This window comes from Dioscorea cayenensis, chromosome 16, assembly GCF_009730915.1.
Source record: "Dioscorea cayenensis subsp. rotundata cultivar TDr96_F1 chromosome 16, TDr96_F1_v2_PseudoChromosome.rev07_lg8_w22 25.fasta, whole genome shotgun sequence".
Taxonomy (NCBI): Eukaryota; Viridiplantae; Streptophyta; class Magnoliopsida; order Dioscoreales; family Dioscoreaceae; genus Dioscorea; species Dioscorea cayenensis.
The window spans coordinates 23837121-23856797 of NC_052486.1; the positions used below are offsets into that span (position 1 = coordinate 23837121).

At 36.7% G+C, this 19677-nt stretch overlaps 2 protein-coding genes and 1 pseudogene across 3 annotated transcripts; 1 reads left to right on the plus strand and 2 right to left on the minus strand.

Moving 5' to 3' along the window:
* Positions 1-1127: 1127 nt before the first annotated feature.
* LOC120278727 lies at positions 1128-10481 on the minus strand (annotated as a pseudogene).
* A 3427-nt stretch (positions 10482-13908) lies between these two features.
* Positions 13909-15792, plus strand: LOC120278768 (probable serine/threonine-protein kinase PBL15). The gene is made up of 5 exons (XM_039285498.1): positions 13909-14389; positions 14503-14638; positions 14769-14905; positions 14999-15122; positions 15229-15792. Exons 1-5 carry the CDS (start codon positions 13973-13975, stop codon positions 15663-15665), a joined length of 1251 nt encoding a protein of 416 aa, XP_039141432.1. The 5' UTR covers positions 13909-13972; the 3' UTR covers positions 15666-15792.
* Positions 15793-15893: 101 nt separating this feature from the next.
* LOC120278767 (protein NUCLEAR FUSION DEFECTIVE 4-like) lies at positions 15894-19072 on the minus strand. 2 transcript variants are annotated; one of them, XM_039285496.1, is made up of 3 exons: positions 18626-19072; positions 16558-17435; positions 15894-16440 (listed from the first exon to the last, which is right to left on the minus strand). In XM_039285496.1, exons 1-3 carry the CDS (start codon positions 19019-19021, stop codon positions 15948-15950), a joined length of 1767 nt encoding a protein of 588 aa, XP_039141430.1. In that variant the 5' UTR covers positions 19022-19072; the 3' UTR covers positions 15894-15947. The 2 variants fall into 2 exon arrangements, with proteins under 2 accessions (XP_039141430.1, XP_039141431.1); XM_039285497.1 differs by lacking the exon at positions 18626-19072 and adding an exon at positions 17790-18101.
* Positions 19073-19677: the final 605 nt, after the last annotated feature.

The window sequence follows — 19677 nt, forward strand, 5'->3', positions numbered from 1 at the left end:
CTTCTTTAGCTTTGCTGGTAATAGAATGTTCTATATTGAAATTTGTATGTTAGGTCTTTATATATATATATATATATATTGGAGCATGTGTTATATAGTGATTGTTAGTTAGAGATTTAGTGGGATGTGGTATTATTGCAAAGCTTTCTAGTGTTATTATTCTTGTATAATTGTATAGTTGATTCTTTTGGTTGGCTTACTCTTTTATTTTCTCCTGCGAACTTTTAATTTCTGCTAAGTAATGTACGTTCATTCTAGACTAGGCATGCTATTGTGCTAGTTTTGTTTAGTTGGGAAGGGAGCCTAGCATGTTAGGTGTTTTATTTAGAAGCATGGCCTTCTTAAATATTTCACATTAGTTGTATTACGGGGTTGTGTGTCTTTTAATATGCTTGGCTATTCTGTTGCTTTGCTAACTTTGAGATCTTTTAATTGTTAAGTTAGCTCGGGCTATAGATGTAAGTTAGGTGCGGCCCAAAATTATTTATGAGTAAAGTTTTGTTTGTTAGGTTAGATTGTCGTAGCGAGCCTTAGTCGTTGGACTTGGTGAACCCGACATTGTAGCTCAGAGCCAAGTAGGCTCTTGCACTCGCAAATTCTGTATTTTTGATAATTATTATGCATTTAAGTTATTTCATTATTTTTGTAATTTTATTTAATTATTTATTTACTTACTTGTCATTTATTTATTTAATTGTTCTATTTATTCAGTAATTTTTTTTTGTATTTCATATTTTTGTGGTTTTTTTAGTACATCTCCATTCTTGGCTCGCCCAGCTAGGAGGAGTAAGTCCTAGCCATGTGCACATGTTTTCTGTAGTAGCGCTGCTCCCGACTGCGGTCGAAGATCCGACTTCGGCTGTTGATATTCTATTCTGTTCTGTTCCGACTTCACAGTCGATGATCCAGCCTCGTGAAGTTGATTTCTGTTATTAGCCAGGGAGATGTACATGACTGTTTCTGCGTGTTTTCCGTATTTTAGATTATTTCTGTATTCTGCGTATTTTCTGCATTCTGTATGAATTATAATCTAGTATTCTGCAATATCTGCTTTATCTGTTGTTTTTGTTATCCTACTGGGCTCTTGTGGCTCATACACTCTGTGAATTCTGTTCTTGCAGGAGAAGATCAAGTCTAGGATCGGGGGGTGTCTGGGAGTCTTATTGTCTACTTTTATCAGTATCTTTGTATTACCCTTTTGTGAGTGTAAGGCTTGTATTCTGACTGTATTTGTGTTTTACAAACTGTTGGGTTGTATTTGTATTCTGTAGGGCTCCTAAAGCCCGTACTTGTAGTATTTCAGTTCCCAGTATCCTATTTGTGCTTCTGTATTACTGTTCATATTTTGCTTGTTAGGGTTGACTCTGACCAGGTCAAATCTGAGACCATGCACCCAGTGGGGCCCAGTTCCACTTGATGCGGCCGATCTATCAGCGGACCCGGCTGTGGGGCTGGGGCGTGACAGGTAGCTTGCTAGTTTAGCAACTAGAATATTGTGGAACAATTAGCAGGAGCGAAGGAAAGAGAGTTATTGGGGAGATCATAGCCAATGTGGTACTTCTGCTGCGCTAGGTTGTCAAAAACGGTGACATTGGCTTCCAGGCGTGCGCTGCTCTGTATGGCCATGCATATTATATTGTCGGTGACGAAGATGAAGGTATTTGTGGCAGGGAGCACGATGGGCGCCTTGTTCCATGGTGGCTTATCGAAGTTGAAAGTGATATCCGGGAAGGGATAAGCGGGAGCATGGATAGAGTAATGATAGAGTAATGATAAGTCTTCCATCGGATCAAAAATTGGTTGAAGATGGATCCTGGCAGACATGTTGTCGATCAAGTTTTTCAACATGTGATTTGGTATGAACGTGACGATTATGGCTGATGTTAGATTAATCATGCTGCATTAGTTACTTCATTTCACTGTTTTTTTATATTCTGGTTGAATAAATATGTGTGCATAAGTTTGCATGAGTTTGTGTGCATTTGTATGAATACATTATACATGTGCATAAGCTCTGAGACGTGCAGTGTCCACATACGTTAGGGTCTTAAAGTTTGAATGAGTCAATTTAACCCACGTTCTGTTTTGTCGTGGGGTTGCATGGTCAAAGCAGGACTTGCATGTCTTTGTTCTAAGCATGTGACCACTGCCAGTTAGTATGTAACCACTCCCAGTTAATATATATATATAAAGGCATAAGAAAAATAGAAAAATTGTGAGTTTTTGCAGCACAAAATACTTTCATTGTCTCTCACTTTGCATGAAAATATAGTCAAAACCATAGACGAAGCTCCAATTAGTTCCTATAGCTGAGTTGATTATAAATGTGTTTGTAATATTAGATTAATCATAGATGGTATTGTTCCCCACAGTGATGGATTGGAGATTTATAGTGTACAAGGTATCAGTCATATTGCGGGACATGGGAACAATGACCACGCGGGGGCCTTTGACAACGGTTTTGTCGCTGAAGTTAAGAGCTGAAGTAGCGTTCTTCTCAGTGAATGGAACCAGACAGTGAGAGAACTTTCCATCAACGGATGGGCCTAACTGCGGGACAAACGACCAGTTTCCACCTCTGAGACCAACCTGCCCATCTTCAGACGGGCTGAAACTTTCCTCGGTGAAAATAGAGCAACCGAAGAAGATTCCAGGGATGGAGGTGTTAGAAGAGAAAATGAATGTCCGTGGCCATAAAACCTTGGGTATCAGAATAGTCACCGTAGATGTATGCATATTCGCATGTATGTTCCTCGAAGCAGTATGCGTCGGACACTGTATAACAGATGGCCAATTGGCATGAAATATCGAGATTGTAGGTGGATGATTTTGAGCTATCAAAGATAGGATCTGTTTGATTATAACAATTGAGGCATGGGTTGCACTGGATCCATGTCATGTGACTGGCGGTGTCGGCGACGACCTTGACCTTGAATGGTGGCGTGTCAATCTCCAACTCCACCAGATATTCATCACTGTCCAGAAGAATTTGTGCCTGAGGGGATGATGGTGGTGACGTTGGTTTTGTACTCATGTAATTGCTATAGTTTTCATGATCACTAGCACTAGCACTAGCACTACTACGGCCAGAGAAGATGGATGAGAGGTAACGAGCTTGAGTTAAAGAACGGTCAATCATGGCCCTAATGCGATCTTTGGACGTGGGAGATGGTTGGCAGTGTGGAAAAAGAGGTGAGTCTCTGTGAATGAGATTCATGCTAAACCCCAATCGGCTTTCAGAGCTTGCATCAACGCATGCAATATTAGTAATCCAGAGAACGGACAAGAATATTAACAATGAGGAAAGAAAGGAAGAAGAAGTCATAATTGGACTTTGATTATAAGTCGATATATATATATATATATGTAAGAAATGCTACCTTCGTTGACCAACATTGAATGGAGAATTGGATGCCTTTAACTGAGTTTGATTAAAGAATCGCTAGCCGTCCCCACTTGTCAGCTTTCTCCCTAAATTAGTGGATCTGGTCGGCTATCATGGATGTTCATCTCTTGGCTTTTGGAGACTGATTTAAGAGGTTGGCATCCTTCATTCCTTGAGTGTAGAGAGAAGGCGGCAAGCTTGAGAAGAATACCAACCTTTCTTTGGTAGCTCCGACGACTGAAGGCAGCCTTTCACCTGCACCTCAACTAGGGGTGGCAATAATCTGTCCGGACCTGCCGGCCTGGAATAAAAAGGGTTTGGACATAAGGTTTGCAAATGCGGGCCGGGTCCGAACATGGCTTGGTTGTCCGGATTTAAATCCGGGCCGGGTCCGGACATAGAAATTCAGACAACCGGGTCCTTTTAACCCCTAAAACTTTAAAGGCCCACAACCTTAGGCCCATTTGTTTTAAGCCCATTTTTCTAAAAACTTTAAACATATATTGTTTTTTCTATTAAGACTTAGATTTTTCTATAACTTGAGTTGAGTTTTGGATTATTGATGTTTTTTTTTTGCATTTAATGTGAATTAAATTATTTTTGTATAATTTAATATTTGAGCGAACTTAAAAATAGCTTATAGAATTCGGACAAATTTGGACATCCGGACAACCCGGTTTTAAAATAAACCGGGTTTGGACATGCCAAGTTTGTCCGGATTTAAAACCGGGCTGGGTCCGGACACAAGTTTTTCTATTTATATTAGTAGTTGTCCAAACCCGGTTTTATCCGGACCCGAATTTTTGCCACCCCTAACCTCAACGTCAAGCTTAGAGGTTGGTCACCTTGCTTTTGTTGATCGTTGAGAGCCTTGGTGTCAAAATTGCAGCCTTCAGCCTTGTTGTGATGGTAGTTTGGTTCTGATATTTTGTATTGTTTTTATTATTTTCTTGCTAGGAGTCCATGAATGTCGACATGTATTCTGGTTCTGAGTTCTGAAATGTAATTGTTATGCTTTCTATTTTACTATCATGTCCAAGCATGGAAATCACGTCTTGGTTTATTTTATACTTTTTGTAAGCATGCAGTCTAAGTTTAATTCAGTATATTTATGTATATATAAATGTTCTTAAGCATGAGGATTTGTAATTAAGCATGCAGTCTTAGTTAAATTTTATAATTATACGCATGTGTCATCTAAAACCTTGGGTTAGCCATGAGACTCTTTTGAATGGGAGTGTAATTTTATCTTTTCTTTCTCTTCCTTCTTGATCAGATTCTTCTTCCTCTTGTTATCATTATTTTCCTTTTTACTTGTCGACTTGATGAACCGTGTTTTGTTAATAGCATGGTTTTAAAAACCATGATTAATTTGATGTTTAATTATCAGGTTGCTTCTGCCTTTTAATAGAGTTGTGTGAATTCTTTGAAAGCCATATCTTTTGAAATCCCTGCATTAGTGTATTTTGTGAATATGTGTATATATATATAATTTGCATGAGATCGTAAATTTTGTTCATCATTTTGGTATTTTTAAAAAGTTTTTTCCTGGTTTCATGTTGAAAAGGATGGTCTTAAAATGCTTGTTCTCCTTTTTTTTATAAGTTGGTGATATTAAGCTAATGATGCGTGTTCAGTGAGTGGATGTTGATGTGCTGCTCAAATAAACATGCTGGGTATGTTGATGTGTTTTTCAGACTAACACACTGCTGGGTACTAAGAGGTCTCTAGTTCCCTTTATAGTTAGTACGTGCATATGTTGTACTGATGTGCATGGCTGTCTTATTATCGTAGTTGGTTTGTATTGGAAATCATGTTATTAATGTTTTGTGTACTATGTCAGTCACATGGGTCTATATTGACTCTTGTAAGTTTCATTTAAATTTCAAGCAAGTCAGGCTATAGTTCCACAGAAAGTTCCATCTTCATCTCCTCTTTTTCTCCTTGCTATCTTCTTCATCTGTTTGTTGTGTTCTCTTGTTTTAACAGTGGATGTTTAGAAAATTATATTATTATCTTATTTCTTATTCATCCTCTAAAATTTTTCTGATAATTGTAAGTTCTGAATTTCTTAGATTAACCCTTTTTCAAGCCTTGAGCTTAATTTTTGGGTTTGGATTCGGCCCAATAGTGTGTAATCTAAGTTTAACATTTTTTTTATTGGTTAAATCCAGTCAGCAACCCCTAGTTGTGATGTATGTTGAATTCAACTTCGTAGTTTCGAGATAGATAGGCTCTCGCACCCATTTAATTCTGCACTTATTTGGTGTGCGGTTAATTTTTGAATTATTTAGTAATTTGATTTATTTATTTATTTTGTTTTGCGTTATTTATTCGGTATTTTCTGTCTTTCTGTCTGGATTATATTTCTCTACAATATCTGTATTATTGTGTTATTTCTATAATCCTGCTGGGCCCTTGTGGCTCATGCACTCTGTCATTTTCCTCTTTCGAAGAAAAAAATTAAGCCTAGGATCATTGGAGGGGGGTTATCTTGGAGTCGTCTTCCTGGCTTTGGTTGTAGACCTTATAGTGAATATTCCTGTGTAAGAAAGGCTTGTATCCTGTCTATATCTTTGGTTTGTAAACTGTATGTGTGATATTGTTTTCTGTAGGACCATCCCTGTTATATCATCGGGCCCGGCCCGGCCGTGAGGCTGGGTGTGACAATATATATATATATATATATATATATATATATATCTGATGTGGCTGGCTAGCAATGCAAGCGCTGGCTACTACCGGGTCTTATTTATAGTGATGATATTGGCAATTGCATGAATTGGAAGATCATGAACAAGAGTGGAACTGACTAGCTAGAGATAATTACCATATGGTTCTGTTTTTGTGAAGATTTTATGAATCTGTATCTCAGCGAGTTGTTGAGGCCACGGTTATATAGAACTAAATATAGGTGTGTGTGTGTGTGTGTGAATGCATGGAAAGCTAAATGGATTACTTTCTAAATTATTAAATTAGTCCATTTTTCTTTTCATATCCTGCGTGCCAATGCATGCAGTTCCTGTATGCAGAAATGATGTTTTTTTGTTTGAATAATTGATGTCTTATCCACTTTTACTATAGTTGGCATGATAATTCATGAATTTTAATTTACAATACAACATAAAAAATAATGATGTTTTGGATCTTATTGGATAAATAAAGACTAATTAGGTTGGTTATTTTAGATTTGACCGGATGCTTTCACATTGTTAATTAAGTATTTTATGGATTTTGTTTGTCTCATCAACGCTTAATTTATAATTTTATTTTTTAAAAAAATTCAAGTAAATCTAAACTTTCTTTTATATAAAAATGGATAAATTATAGATTTATTGAAAAGAAAAAAACATGCGAAACCGATACAAACAATCAAACCCATTTTTTAGTTTAGTTCGGTAGGATTTTTTTTTTAAATTCCGGTAGAATTCTATGGAAACTTTTTGACTGAGAGATTATGTCTGTTATTTTGTGATTCTGTCTCTTTCTCAATGAGTCATTGAATGAGTCATTGTTAATTTTTTTTATTTTTACAGAATGAGTGTGTGGTTAATAAAATATAAAAAATTACGGAGACGTGGACTAGTGACCGATCGCCGAAGGTGGACCATACCACCTGTGGACCACCGGCCTACGGTCGGACCACCAGTGACCGATCGTCGGAGGCCAATCGGTAGGCCACCGGACTGTTGGTGGACCGGTGGCCGGATGCCGAAGGTCGGCCAGACCACCGGTGGACAGCCGGTGTGTCACTAGAGGTCGGAGCGATAGCCGATCACCGGAGGTTGGTCAGACCGCCGATGGGTAGTCGTCGGAGACAGGACAAACCGTTGGTGGACCAATGGCTGGTGGTTGGATAAAAAAAAGAGAGAATTTTTACAATGAGAAAATATTTCACTCTTGGTGGAATATTTTTTTAATGCCATATTACCTATTATGCCATAATTTTATATTTTAAAATAAATACCTAAACAACCAACATGGCATAATTTTTAGAAAATGTTAAATTATACCATATTGTACGAATTATGCCATAATTTCTGGTTATCCAAATAGGCAAATATGAATGAATGGTATTCAAAATTTATTAAAAAAAATGATATATATATATATATATATATATATATATATATATATATATATATATATATATATATATATATATAATATGAATGATTTATTAATTTGAACTGCTTTGAATTGGGACAGAAGTATATGAGGGAAAGTGCCTTGTATGACAGTATTAATTAATTAAGTCATTAATTGTTAATAATATTTAATTAAGGAATATTAACTTGAGTTGATTGTCAACTTTATTTGAAATCCAAAAACAAAAAATGGTGGACTACGGCTATTAGTATTTTATTCTCTCACAACTCACAACTCAAAAATTAAGCATTAGATTCAGTAATATATCCATATTTTTAATTAAAAAAATAGGTGATGAGAAGCTGCAAATACAACAAGAAATTAGGAAAAATGAATATGGTTGAATCACTTATTTATTATTTTTAAAATATTAATTAAGATGAGGATATTAATATTTTTTCAAACATTTATTTATTTTTTATCATTTTATAATATTTTAATATAGCACAACTCTTATGTATCTTTTACTTTAGTAAAATGGTTTATCCAATTATTTTTTTATTCTTTTCCTCACTTATGGTGAGAGATTTTATCTTTTGCTCAATGTTGCTCTTTTCATTCAATAAAGTTATGGTTTATCCATATTTATTTCAAAGAAAAAAATTGATTTATCTAATTTTTATTTTAAAAAAAATTAAAGTAATCATGTGTTAATTTGTTTATCCATATGATGGATAGCAGTCCACTGTTTTGTTTCTTTCTTTGCCATCTTTCCCTTTAAACTTTGTTACTATCTGCTTTCCTTTTAATAAACTTGTGGTTTATTCACTTTATTCAAAAAAATAAAATAAAATAATAGATGTTTGTTTTTTTTTTTTTTAATTATTATGTAGTGTTCTCTGTTTTTATTGTTTTAATTTTTCTCTGTTATTATTATTATTATATTTGTTTAGTTGGTCCTCTCTGTTGTTTTTATTTTTGTTATAATTGTTTAGTTAGTCTATTTGTTTTGTTGTCTTTATTCTCGTATTTTTCTAATTAATTTTTAATAAATCAATCGCTTATGTATTCACTTTACTAGAATAAAATAAAAGCAAACGATAGAGCTAGCTAGCTAGATGAAGGGAAGCGTAAGGGCTTGCTTGCAAGATATAAATAATAAATATAGCTAGTGATTAAATAGAAAGGAATTAATTAAAGACGAGGTAGGTAGGATTAATGTAGCTAGCTACACTGTGAATGTGGAACAATTAGCGGGAGCAAAGGAAATGGAGTTGTTGTGGAGATGAAAACCAACGTGGAGGTTCTGCTGCGCTACGTTACCTAAGATGGAAAAGTCCAATCCATTCGTTTCTGCCATGGCCAAGCATACTATATCATCTGCGACGAAGAGGAACGTCTGCATGGCAGACAGCACCACCTTCGAACTTTTACAGAAGTTGAAAGTGATGTCTGGGAAGGGATAGGCAGGAGCTTTGGCAGAGTACGAGTAACAAAGCTCTAATTAAGAAGCCTTCAGGATCAGTAGTCTGGTTGAGATTCACCATTTTAGACAGTTTGTCGATCACCAAGATTAACAGGTCGAATGGTATGAACGTGATGGTGGTGCCGGAGTCGACTATCATTTGTGTGGACAAGCCATGTGGAACAGGGATGTTTTCTTTTCCTAAATCAACCGAGGTGAACTGGAGAGTGTAGAAGGTGTCATACAAACCATGGACCATGGGAACGGTGACCACCCCGGGGCCATTCACAACTGCGTTATCGCCAAAGTTGAGAGTTGAAGTGACGTTCTCTGTGTACGGAACCAGACAGTAAGAAAACTTTCCATTAATGTAGGAGTCTAACTGCCTCACCAGTGATGCACACACGTACGTCCACCTCCCAGACCGATAAGTCCGTCTTCATTCGCGTCAAATGTGCCTTTGCTATTATAAGAGCAGCCAAAGACAATTCCGGGAATAGAGGAGGAGGAGGAGGAGGAGTTCCCCTGCAGCTTCTTGTTTGAGTCTGAAGAGAAAGTGAATATTGTGTCCTTGGAGAGGGTGCCAGAGGTTGCAGAATTGTCGCCGTATTCGTATTCGTATTGGCATGTGTTTTGGCTGGTACAGTTCTTGTAGGGGAGTGCTTGCTTGACAAATGTCATTGTCGCATGAAACTGAGCCGTTGAAGGTGGATGCATGATTTGTGTGGATCGAAGATGGGATCTGTTTGATTATAGCACTGCTCGCATGGCTGGCACTGGATCCATACCAGGTCACTGCCCGTGTCAGCGGAGGCCATGATCTTGACGGGTGGTGTGCCGATCTCCAACTCCATGATATAGTCTCCATCCCCTGGCATCACTTTTGAGTGTACATTTGAGTTTGATGCTGGTGCTGATGCTGGCTCTGATGCAGAAGTATTAGATATGCTAGCAACACCACCACCTCGGGCGGATAAGATGGATGTGATCAGGTAACGAACTCGAGATAAAGAACGGTCAATCATGGCCCTGACGCGATCTTTGGAAGTGAGAGATGGTTGGTAGTGTGGAGAAAGAGGTGAGTCTTAATTTGTGTATCAGATTCATGCTAAACCCCGAAGTACCAACCCCTTGAGAGCTTGCATTGCATGCATTAAAAATCCAGGAAACAGACAAGAAAATTAACAGTGGGCCAAGAAAGGAAAAAGAAGCCATGGTACTTGTGGGATTATATATATATATATATATATATATATATATATAATACGTATAATGTATATCGGGTGACTAGCTAGTGCAATTAAGTACTTAGCTAACTAGTGCCTCTTATTTATAGCTAGCGCTCTATATGGACGAAGCAGCTAGAGATTATCATTTCGTTCTGTTTTTATGGAGATTTCATGTATAGTTAGAGCTAATTTTTTTTTTTTTTTAAATAAAATGAATAAATCATTAATTTATTAAAAAAACAGAGAGAAACAAGGTAGTAGTTAGAGCTAAATTTAAATGCATGAAAAGCAAAAACGAATTTGCTAAATTATTAAATTAATATATATGTATATATATTTTTTTCATGTTGTACTTGCTGCATGGAGTGCGTGCATGCATGCATGATTCGTTTTTTTGAATAATTGAAGACGTACATGTTGCTCTTGTGGGGGAATATATGCATGATGAAATTAAAGATTCAATTAATTCTAAATGAAGGACGATATATGAATCCCGGTGAACATTTATCTGTTCATATTGTTTATCGTATGTTCTTATATTTAATAAATCATATCGTTTATCTTTTAAATTAATATAGTGTTGTTATCTTGCCAGTCATTAATTCATAAGTTTATTTATTTATTTATTTATAAATAAAATAAATAAATCACTGATTTAATAGAAATGAAAAACAATACAAGCAAATTCATAAGTTTATTGATTGATAAATTATTTTTTTTTTCTTTATAAAGAAAGCAGTGGCTCACTAAAATGATTATGATGTTTTATTTATTTAATTGAATATTGTTGCCTTTTTTTTCGGTGAGAGGCGAAGATGGACAAATAAAATATATTTATCATTCAAATTTTTATTCCTACGTATTTAATGTTAATTAGACAATATTTATTATTATTATTTAATAAAATGAATGAACACAAATTTATTGAAGTAAATGGACAACTACAAATAAGCAACATAAACAAAAAAAAAGGTCAAAATCAACCAACTTTGGAAGCCATCGCCAGGAGTGATAAATCACCAAAAACTCATTAGTTGGATTTTTTTAAGTAAATAAAAAAATTAATAAACATGAAATAAAAATTTGAATTCAGTTCGTTTATGTCGCTTCTGTTTTATGTATCCCTGTTTTTTTTTTCTAATAAATTGTGGTTTATCCACCTTATTCAAAAAAAAAAAAAAATTTGAATTCACACTAAACAGATGAATACTTGTTCTTATCTTAATAAATTTGTGATTTATTTATTTAATTTTTTAATATGAATGGATAAGCATAATTTATTTCAACAAATATTTAAATTTTGATTGTGCACTTGAAATAAGATTTGGAGTTACTCTGGCTATGACTGTTTGTTTTTGTTTTTGTTTTTTTGTTTTTTTGTTTTTGCAATAAAAAGTGGTACCTAGGACTATTTGTTGAAAAATGGTTTTTGATTTTGACTAAAATCTTTAATAAAATTTGATTGGTTAAACACTTTATAATAAGTATTTTATGGGTTTTCTTTCTCATTTATGCTTAATTTATACATATATATAGATAATCATCCAAGTGAATCCGGATCCAATAAATTAATAGTTTATCTAATTTTATAAAAAATAAAATACATACGAATCCATTAATTTATGCTAGTAGATATCCTGGAAACCTTTGTGGTCTATCAATTTAAGTAACTCATTAGAGCATGAATTTGTATTATTAGGAACTTCTATTTGAAAGTTTTGTGGACATAAATTTCATTCAAAACTTGGTATATTTGGCAAAAAAAAAAAATTAAAAAATTAAAAATTAAAACTTCACAATGAGATACAATTCTGAATTATTTAATTAGCCCCTTTCCAACAAAATTTTCAATATATATATATATATATATGAGTATCATGTAGATTGGGAATTTGTGAGTTATCCGTTTTATTAAAAAAATAGATAATTCAGTAATAAGGAAGGGCCAAATTACTTTTTGTATGGGATGCTCTTCAAAGCTTTACCGTACACTGACATTCTAGATTCCACAATGAGTTGGCCAATCTACATCAGCAGTAAAATTACAACTTTATTTTCTTTATTTTATATATTTTTTTTATTGGTTCAACTGAATTTCCAATTTATAAGTTTTGATGTTTATAAATAGTGATTTTTATAATATTTGTTAGTGTTCTATAATGATGCTTATTGCAATAATATAGAGAATTTGTTGTGCTTTATAAGTTATGTGGTGTTTGAATGTTCATTATCTTTAATGTATTAATTTATTTTTTCTAGCTCATGATATATATCTTGTCAGGTTATAGACTTTTGAAGTTATATATGTAGACGTTTGAAGTTTTGAAATTTATAATTTTATATAGTTTTATTTTAATTTTTGATTTTCACATTTATAGGTTGTGTTATCGAATTTATTATCATTATTTTTAAAATGAGGGTTATTTTATAAAATAAATAAATACAAACATTACGAAAAATTTAAAATATAAATATGATTTTTTTTCTATCCAATATTATAACAATACAATTTAATGAATTTTTTTATCATTAAAATCTAATAGATTTTTTTTTGTGATGAATAAAACTAATCTAATCAACATATTTATCCTTATGGGGGTAACCTCACCATGGTTTTTATATCTTCTAAATCCATCAAAACAAACACATGTTTATCAAATCCGGATTTAAAAATCCTTCCAAACAAACACAAAATTCTGAAATCCAGAATTTTCAAATATAGTTAACCAAATAACATATTTCATTCTCCTGCATGTTCAAATCCATGGATTTACTAAATCATTAGTAATTGAAAATCCACTGCATTTTCAACTACATCAAACCAAACACATCCTTAATGTCACTTATCAACTTTGTCAAAATTCAATCTGAAGTGGATTAATTGTGGTTTGAAGTAGGAGAGAAGTTAATTTGTCTCGTATGATCATCCCATCGTGAAAATTCACTCCTAATTAATTATTATTTTTAATTAAATACTTGCATGCTTGGTTTAATCACTAGTATAAATCCTTTCCTTTCCTTGCCTGAAGTGAAACATCTCATGTCAGGCTCACCATCAATCAAACATGATTGAGCTTAATTACCTGATCCATTAACCCACCAGCAGGTAACCTGACTAGAGATGCACTATAAACGACACCAAGACTAATTAATTAATCCAAAGCCTTAGTACGTAGCTAAGCTAATTAATCTCTACTTCCAAGTGCTAGTGGAGCAGCAATTGCATGAGGCCAATTAAGAAGGAACACATCAATCCCATTCCTAACGCAATATAACCAACAGAGACCAAGAAACATGCATATATTTGGTGGGAAATCGTTGTCATAGGAATTTAACTTGCCATTTGCCAACAACTAGCTAGAGAGATATTCGTCATGATATTTTCACTACTTTAATACATAATAATATGCTATTATTAATCAACAATTAGAGACTACAGTGTGCTTTGACTGTCCTTCACGTCATTCCAAGTTCCCAACCACTCCTCTGTGAGCAATGGTTGACTCCCATGTTATATCATTCGTCACACAGCATCTGAAAGTAAGATGCATCAAATTAATTAAAATGATGGATGATGAGTGGTACGATCACGGCAAGGAAATGAAGACAAGTGAGACAAGGGAGTGGTTGGAGGAGCAGGTGGCAGAATGCTTGAATCGTTGCACCTTTAATTTGATAATTGATATACATCCACATATATATATATATATATATATATATATAGAGAGAGAGAGAGAGAGAGAGAGAGAGAGAGATTAAATGCAGTCAATTAATTAGCTTTGTAACTAAAAAACTCAGGACAAGATGCCGAGTCGACGATGGAAGCCAATGACAGCCAGGAGCTGCTGCACGGTGGAAGGGCAGACGGTGCTGGGGACTCTGAGCCGCTGCCGGCCATCACGGTCCGAGTTTTCCAAGAAGGTGGCCGAGTTACCGTCATTCCGTAGGCTCTCATTCTCGGACTTGAGTAGCTCTTCATCGGCCAGGTTCAATAATGAGGACTTGGCGCACTCGATTGGAGCAGGGTTGTACGCGTTCCAGCTCTCGGAGCTCAGAGCGATCACGCATGACTTCTCGAGTAACTTTTTACTGGGCGAAGGGGGATTCGGCACCGTGCACAAGGGCTATGTCGATGATAAGATGAGACCAGGCCTAAGGGCTCAGGCCGTTGCTGTTAAACTCTTGGACATTGAAGGCCTTCAAGGCCACAGGGAGTGGCTGGTCAGTTATTACTATAATATATCTAGTTAGTAGTGAGAAGAGCACTGTTTAATTGAACTTGCAACTTGCAACTTGAACTTGAACTTTATTTTTTATTTTTTTTAATTTGTTAGGCGGAAGTGATATTTCTGGGTAAGCTCAGGCACCCTCATCTGGTGAAGTTGATTGGGTACTGCTGTGAGGACGAGGAGAGGCTTCTTGTCTATGAGTTTATGCCTCGTGGTAGCCTTGAGAACCACTTGTTCAGGAGTAAGTCTAACAGCCTCTTTAGCATGCCTCTCTGTGTGTGTCTTTTTATAAAAATGCCTCTGTGTTTTTATGTTTGTTTTGATGTCTAGTTTTAAATTTAGTATTAATTTTGTCTGGGAATCACAAAAAGGGATGTCAGTGGCATTGCCATGGAACACAAGGCTGAAGATTGCTATTGGAGCTGCTAGAGGGCTAGCGTTTCTTCATGGCGCTGAGACTCCTGTTATTTACCGTGACTTCAAAGCGTCTAACATTCTCTTAGACTCTGTCAGTGATCATCAGTTCACACAAAATAAATTAATAATTACCTTCTCTGGTTAATTTGGCCTCTGAAATTTTACTGCATTTTCATCATCTCAGGATTTTACTGCTAAGCTCTCTGATTTCGGTCTGGCTAAGATGGGACCAGAGGGTGAAGACACGCATGTAACAACTCGGGTCATGGGTACCCAAGGATATGCGGCACCAGAATACGTTATGACTGGTGATTAACTAACTTGATCAGTCTCTGCTTCGATTGTGAATTGTGAAAATTGTGATCAATGTGTGATGTGTGACTAATTTATATTAGTCTGGAAACACTGAAACAGGGCATTTAACAACCAGGAGTGATGTGTATAGCTTTGGAGTGGTTCTGCTGGAGTTACTGACTGGGAGGAGATCAGTGGACAAGAATAAACCCAAAAGTGAAGAGAAGCTCGTAGATTGGGCCAGACCTTACTTGACGAGCTCCAGGAAACTACGCTTCATCATGGACCCGAGGCTGGCCGGACAGTATTCAGTGAAGGGAGCCAGAGAGGCTGCTTCATTAGCTCTGCAGTGCATCAGCCCCATGCCTAAAGACCGGCCAAGAATGCCTGCCGTGGTGGAGGCGTTGGAAAGCTTGCAGCATCTAAAAGACATGGCTGTCAGTTGTGGAGCTTGGCCTGCGACTCCCATATCTGGCAGGACTGCTTTATCTGCAAAAAACAAGCTGGAGGCCATGGCCGACACCCGCCGCCGGCCCATGCCTTTCAGACTATCGTGAATGAATGAGTGAATGAAATTAATACCATATAGTGTTATGCTGGTGTGTGTGTGTGTGTCTCTCTCTCTCTCTGTAAATCCATAGTATTGCATTGTGTGTATTATTATAAAATCGGTCTATATATGTATGCAGTATGCCTACATAAATCAATTAATGATGCTAGCTGGATGATCGAGTTATTATAAATCACAAGCAAACCATATGGCTAAAATCCCGTTCAAACAAATTAAATGTGCCAGAGCACATGGCCTTTGTATGTGCATCTATAATTATCTGTTTGGGTCAACCATCGACTCCATTGTCAATGGCCCCTCTATCAACTAGAGCTGCAGGCGATCTTCTCCGATCCGAGAACTCGTATGCTAAACGGGTCCGCAAATATAATACCACACTGCATGCCAGCCCAAACAGAGAAATGCAACCCCAAAGGACAAACGTTTTGGCGTAACACTCCCTTCCCATGCACACCACCATGCCATCACCGATCATGACACCATTAGCATCATAGTAAAGAGCTGCTAGAACGCCATAGAGGAGAGAACCCACGGGAATGTTGGTGATGAGGATGTTGTGGTTCACGCCCACGCTGTTAGGCCCAAAGAGATCCGACGTGACGGATACCGCCGCTGCAAAAACAAAGCCTGAGCTCAGGCCAACTAGCGCCGTGCCTGCAAGTAGTGCTTTCCCATCACCAGACTCCGCCAAGAGGAAAAACGCCACCGGTGTCAGCACCTGCGCCACCACTAGCCACCCCGTTCTCGCAAAATGTGCCTTCCTAGAATCATGTTATCTTATATTAATTAGCATGCCTACACACACACACACACACACACATGTATATCTATATATATATATATAATCTATAATTATGATATATATACACTTCACGTACCCCGTCAAAAAGTCTGGGGCGGCTGAGAAAAGGCGGCCGAAGAATGAGCAAGAAGAATAGACGGTGACCAGAGTAGTCGTCTGAGACTCTTTTCCAAGTGACTGCGCTATCTGGCCCAAGTTATTGCTGTAAACCAAGCCCACAGTGGCGCCGCACAAGTAGACCAAGTAGTATAGCCAGAAGTCAACCCGGCGCATGAGCTGCTTCACGCCGTGCTCCTCCGACAGCCCAGACAGCCGGTCCATGGCCATCAGTTGATCGCAGCAGCAGTAACACCACCACGACTTCCAAGGCCCTCTTCCCTCCCTGCTGGAGATGTCATCCTCTTCCACAACGTCTGCTGCTGCGCTGCTCTGCTGGTCAATGAAAGGCTTGTGGAGTTGCTGGAGAGTTTGGATGCTTTCTTGAGAATGGGAACAGACCAGGCATGGGATGCAGAGGGGAAAGAGGAGAAGAGAAAGAGCGCCGACGAGAAGGAAGCAGGCAATGACGACGGTGGTGGAGACTGAGTTGATGAAGAGTAGATAGAGGCCGGTGACAAAAGCCAGGGCAAAGAGCCAGAGGAAGATGCGGTTATCAGTCGCCGCATGGGGAGAGACAGTGGTACTGCTGACAGGGTGGTGATAGCGGAGGATTGGGGGGAGAGAGGCAGCAGAGGCGAGGAGTGGGAGTGTGGCGTTGAGGAGCAAGTAGACGGAAGAGGTGGAACCAAGGGTTTTGGCGACGAGGGAAAAGAGGGCGGCGCTGACGCCATTGAAGCTGATGGTGAGTGAGAGTGCAACTGCTCTGCTCATCGGGAAGTTTTTGATGCATAGCACGAAGCATATGGTGTTGAACCAGCAGATGCTACATCCAGCCAGAAGGCACACCAGAAACACCTGCCATGCCATATCGTCCATCACCACATGCTAATTAATTAATTAATTAATTAATTAAATTACCTGCTAAGTTTTCCGTCTAGTACATTAATTAACAGTAAACGCATACAAATTGAAACAGAGGAAGAAGCAAGCAAGCAAGCAAGCTACTGGTCAAAAAAACTAGTAAGTAGAAAAAGTCACCCAGCACGTGAGGCCTTCTCACCTCCTTTCTCAATCTATTGGATTTTGTTATCACAAGTATTATTCACAACCATAAATAATTTATGGCCCATTAATATTCAATTCCATCCTAAATAAGTGGGAGGTGGATGAACATCAGACAAGATGTCCAAGAAGGAGAAAGCCACACACCTCACATGGGATGATCCGTGTAACCGTGATGAGCCTTGGGTGATGCCAGGCACCAATTTTGGCACTAGCATGGTATGGGATGAACGAAGGTTCCGGAAAAAAAAAAGCTAAGAAACAACCATGATTTCCTTCTCCGGAAGGAGTCCAAACAACTCCTCTGAAAAACCAGCGATTTATTTCACCCATCAATAACAAAAATGACATATTCCTTCCTTCTCAAACAGCTTGTACTCAGGGGCAGTGAGAGTTATTTTAATTTTAATTTTTAAATTATTTTTTAATACAGGTTAACCGCTGCAGCCTGCCGAGATAGGACTATATATGTATATATATATATATATATTTTTTTTTGAAAAAAAGGGATGTGATGTAAGGCCAACGATAAAGTGGGGTGGACCAAAAGAGAAGACAAATGAAGGATAACTCTTTCTAGTTGTTGTTATGGCAATTAAGTGAACTTCTCTGTTTTATTTACTTTACTTTCTCCCCTCCCTTCTGGTGAGAGGATTTAATTCTTTATAATTTTGTCTTTTCATTCAATAAATCAGTGATTTATTTATTTATTTTTAAAAAAAATAAGTGGATACCAATTAAATACTTAATTAAAATTTTTTTAATATAAAATCTCAATCGATTTTGGTTGTTGAGAAATTTTTAAAAATTTAATTTTTAATTTATTAGCAAAAGAAAAAATAGATAAAATTTGTGGATATTAAAGTAGGAAAAGGAATAGAATATTTTTTTTTTGTGGTTTATCCAATTTTTTTTTATTTTTTTTTTTAAAAATAAATAAAAGTAGTAGTAAGAGAGAAAAATGAAGGGCCGGGCTTGCTTACAGGTAAGTAAGGGAGGGAGATGCGAGACGTGATGACGAGCCACTGAACGGCGTAGGCAGCGAGGCCGATGACGGCGGTGAGGAGGAGAACCAGTGGGAGAGGAAGGTAGATAAGCGCCAGCCCTGAAGACCAACCAAGAGCCTTGCCGAGGTCTGAAGCGGTGGCGAGATAGCTTAGTTGAACTTGTGAGATCCCCAGCGCTGCCTTCAGCTCCGATGAGTAAGCGGAGAAGTCGAAGTTGGTTCCCGTAAAGGCCTGAATCCACACCGCCGCCGCAAGCACCATCCATCGCCCATCAATCCTCATCCGCGCGCGATCCTGCTGAGTTTCCCTAGACCTCGACGTACTTGTTTTGAGGGAAAGTGCGCTTTCGATGCCGCGTGGATTTATGGCCATCGAACGCTTAAATGAAATGAGGGCCGAGAGATTCTGGAAAACTTTTTATTTTTATTTTTTTAAATAATCTGAAATTACTAAAACTACATGACCATTATATGTGCATAATTTTGATAAATTGTAGTATTCCTTATCTCTACTATTAATTATAAATAAAAAAATTGAAAAATTTATCAAAAAAAAAAAATTAAAAGAATCTTTTCCCAAAACAAAAAAAATCAGAAAAATCTCTTATAATTTGATTTGTTAAATATTTTAAATTTAAATTATTATCACTAATAATTTTGGTTTTGATAAAAATGGATAACCCACTATATATTTTATTAAAAAAAATAATAAAAGAAAACATAACAAGATAAAAGAAACACAGAATAAAAAGAAAAAACAATAGTTTTTTCCTATTCAATAAATCGTTTATCCACATTATTTCAAAAAAGAAAAAAAGAAAAAAACAATAGTCTCTCATCAGAAGTGAGTAGGGAAAAAAAAAATAGAACAGGAACAACGGAAGAAAATAAAAAAATTGGAATGACAGAGGACTACTAGTAAAGGCCATCCCGAGCTAAGAGTGGAGCAGGAAACTACCCCTGTTTAATTAATAAATTTTGTAAAAAAAAATATAACTCCACTTGTTTAATTGTAAATTTTTTAATTTC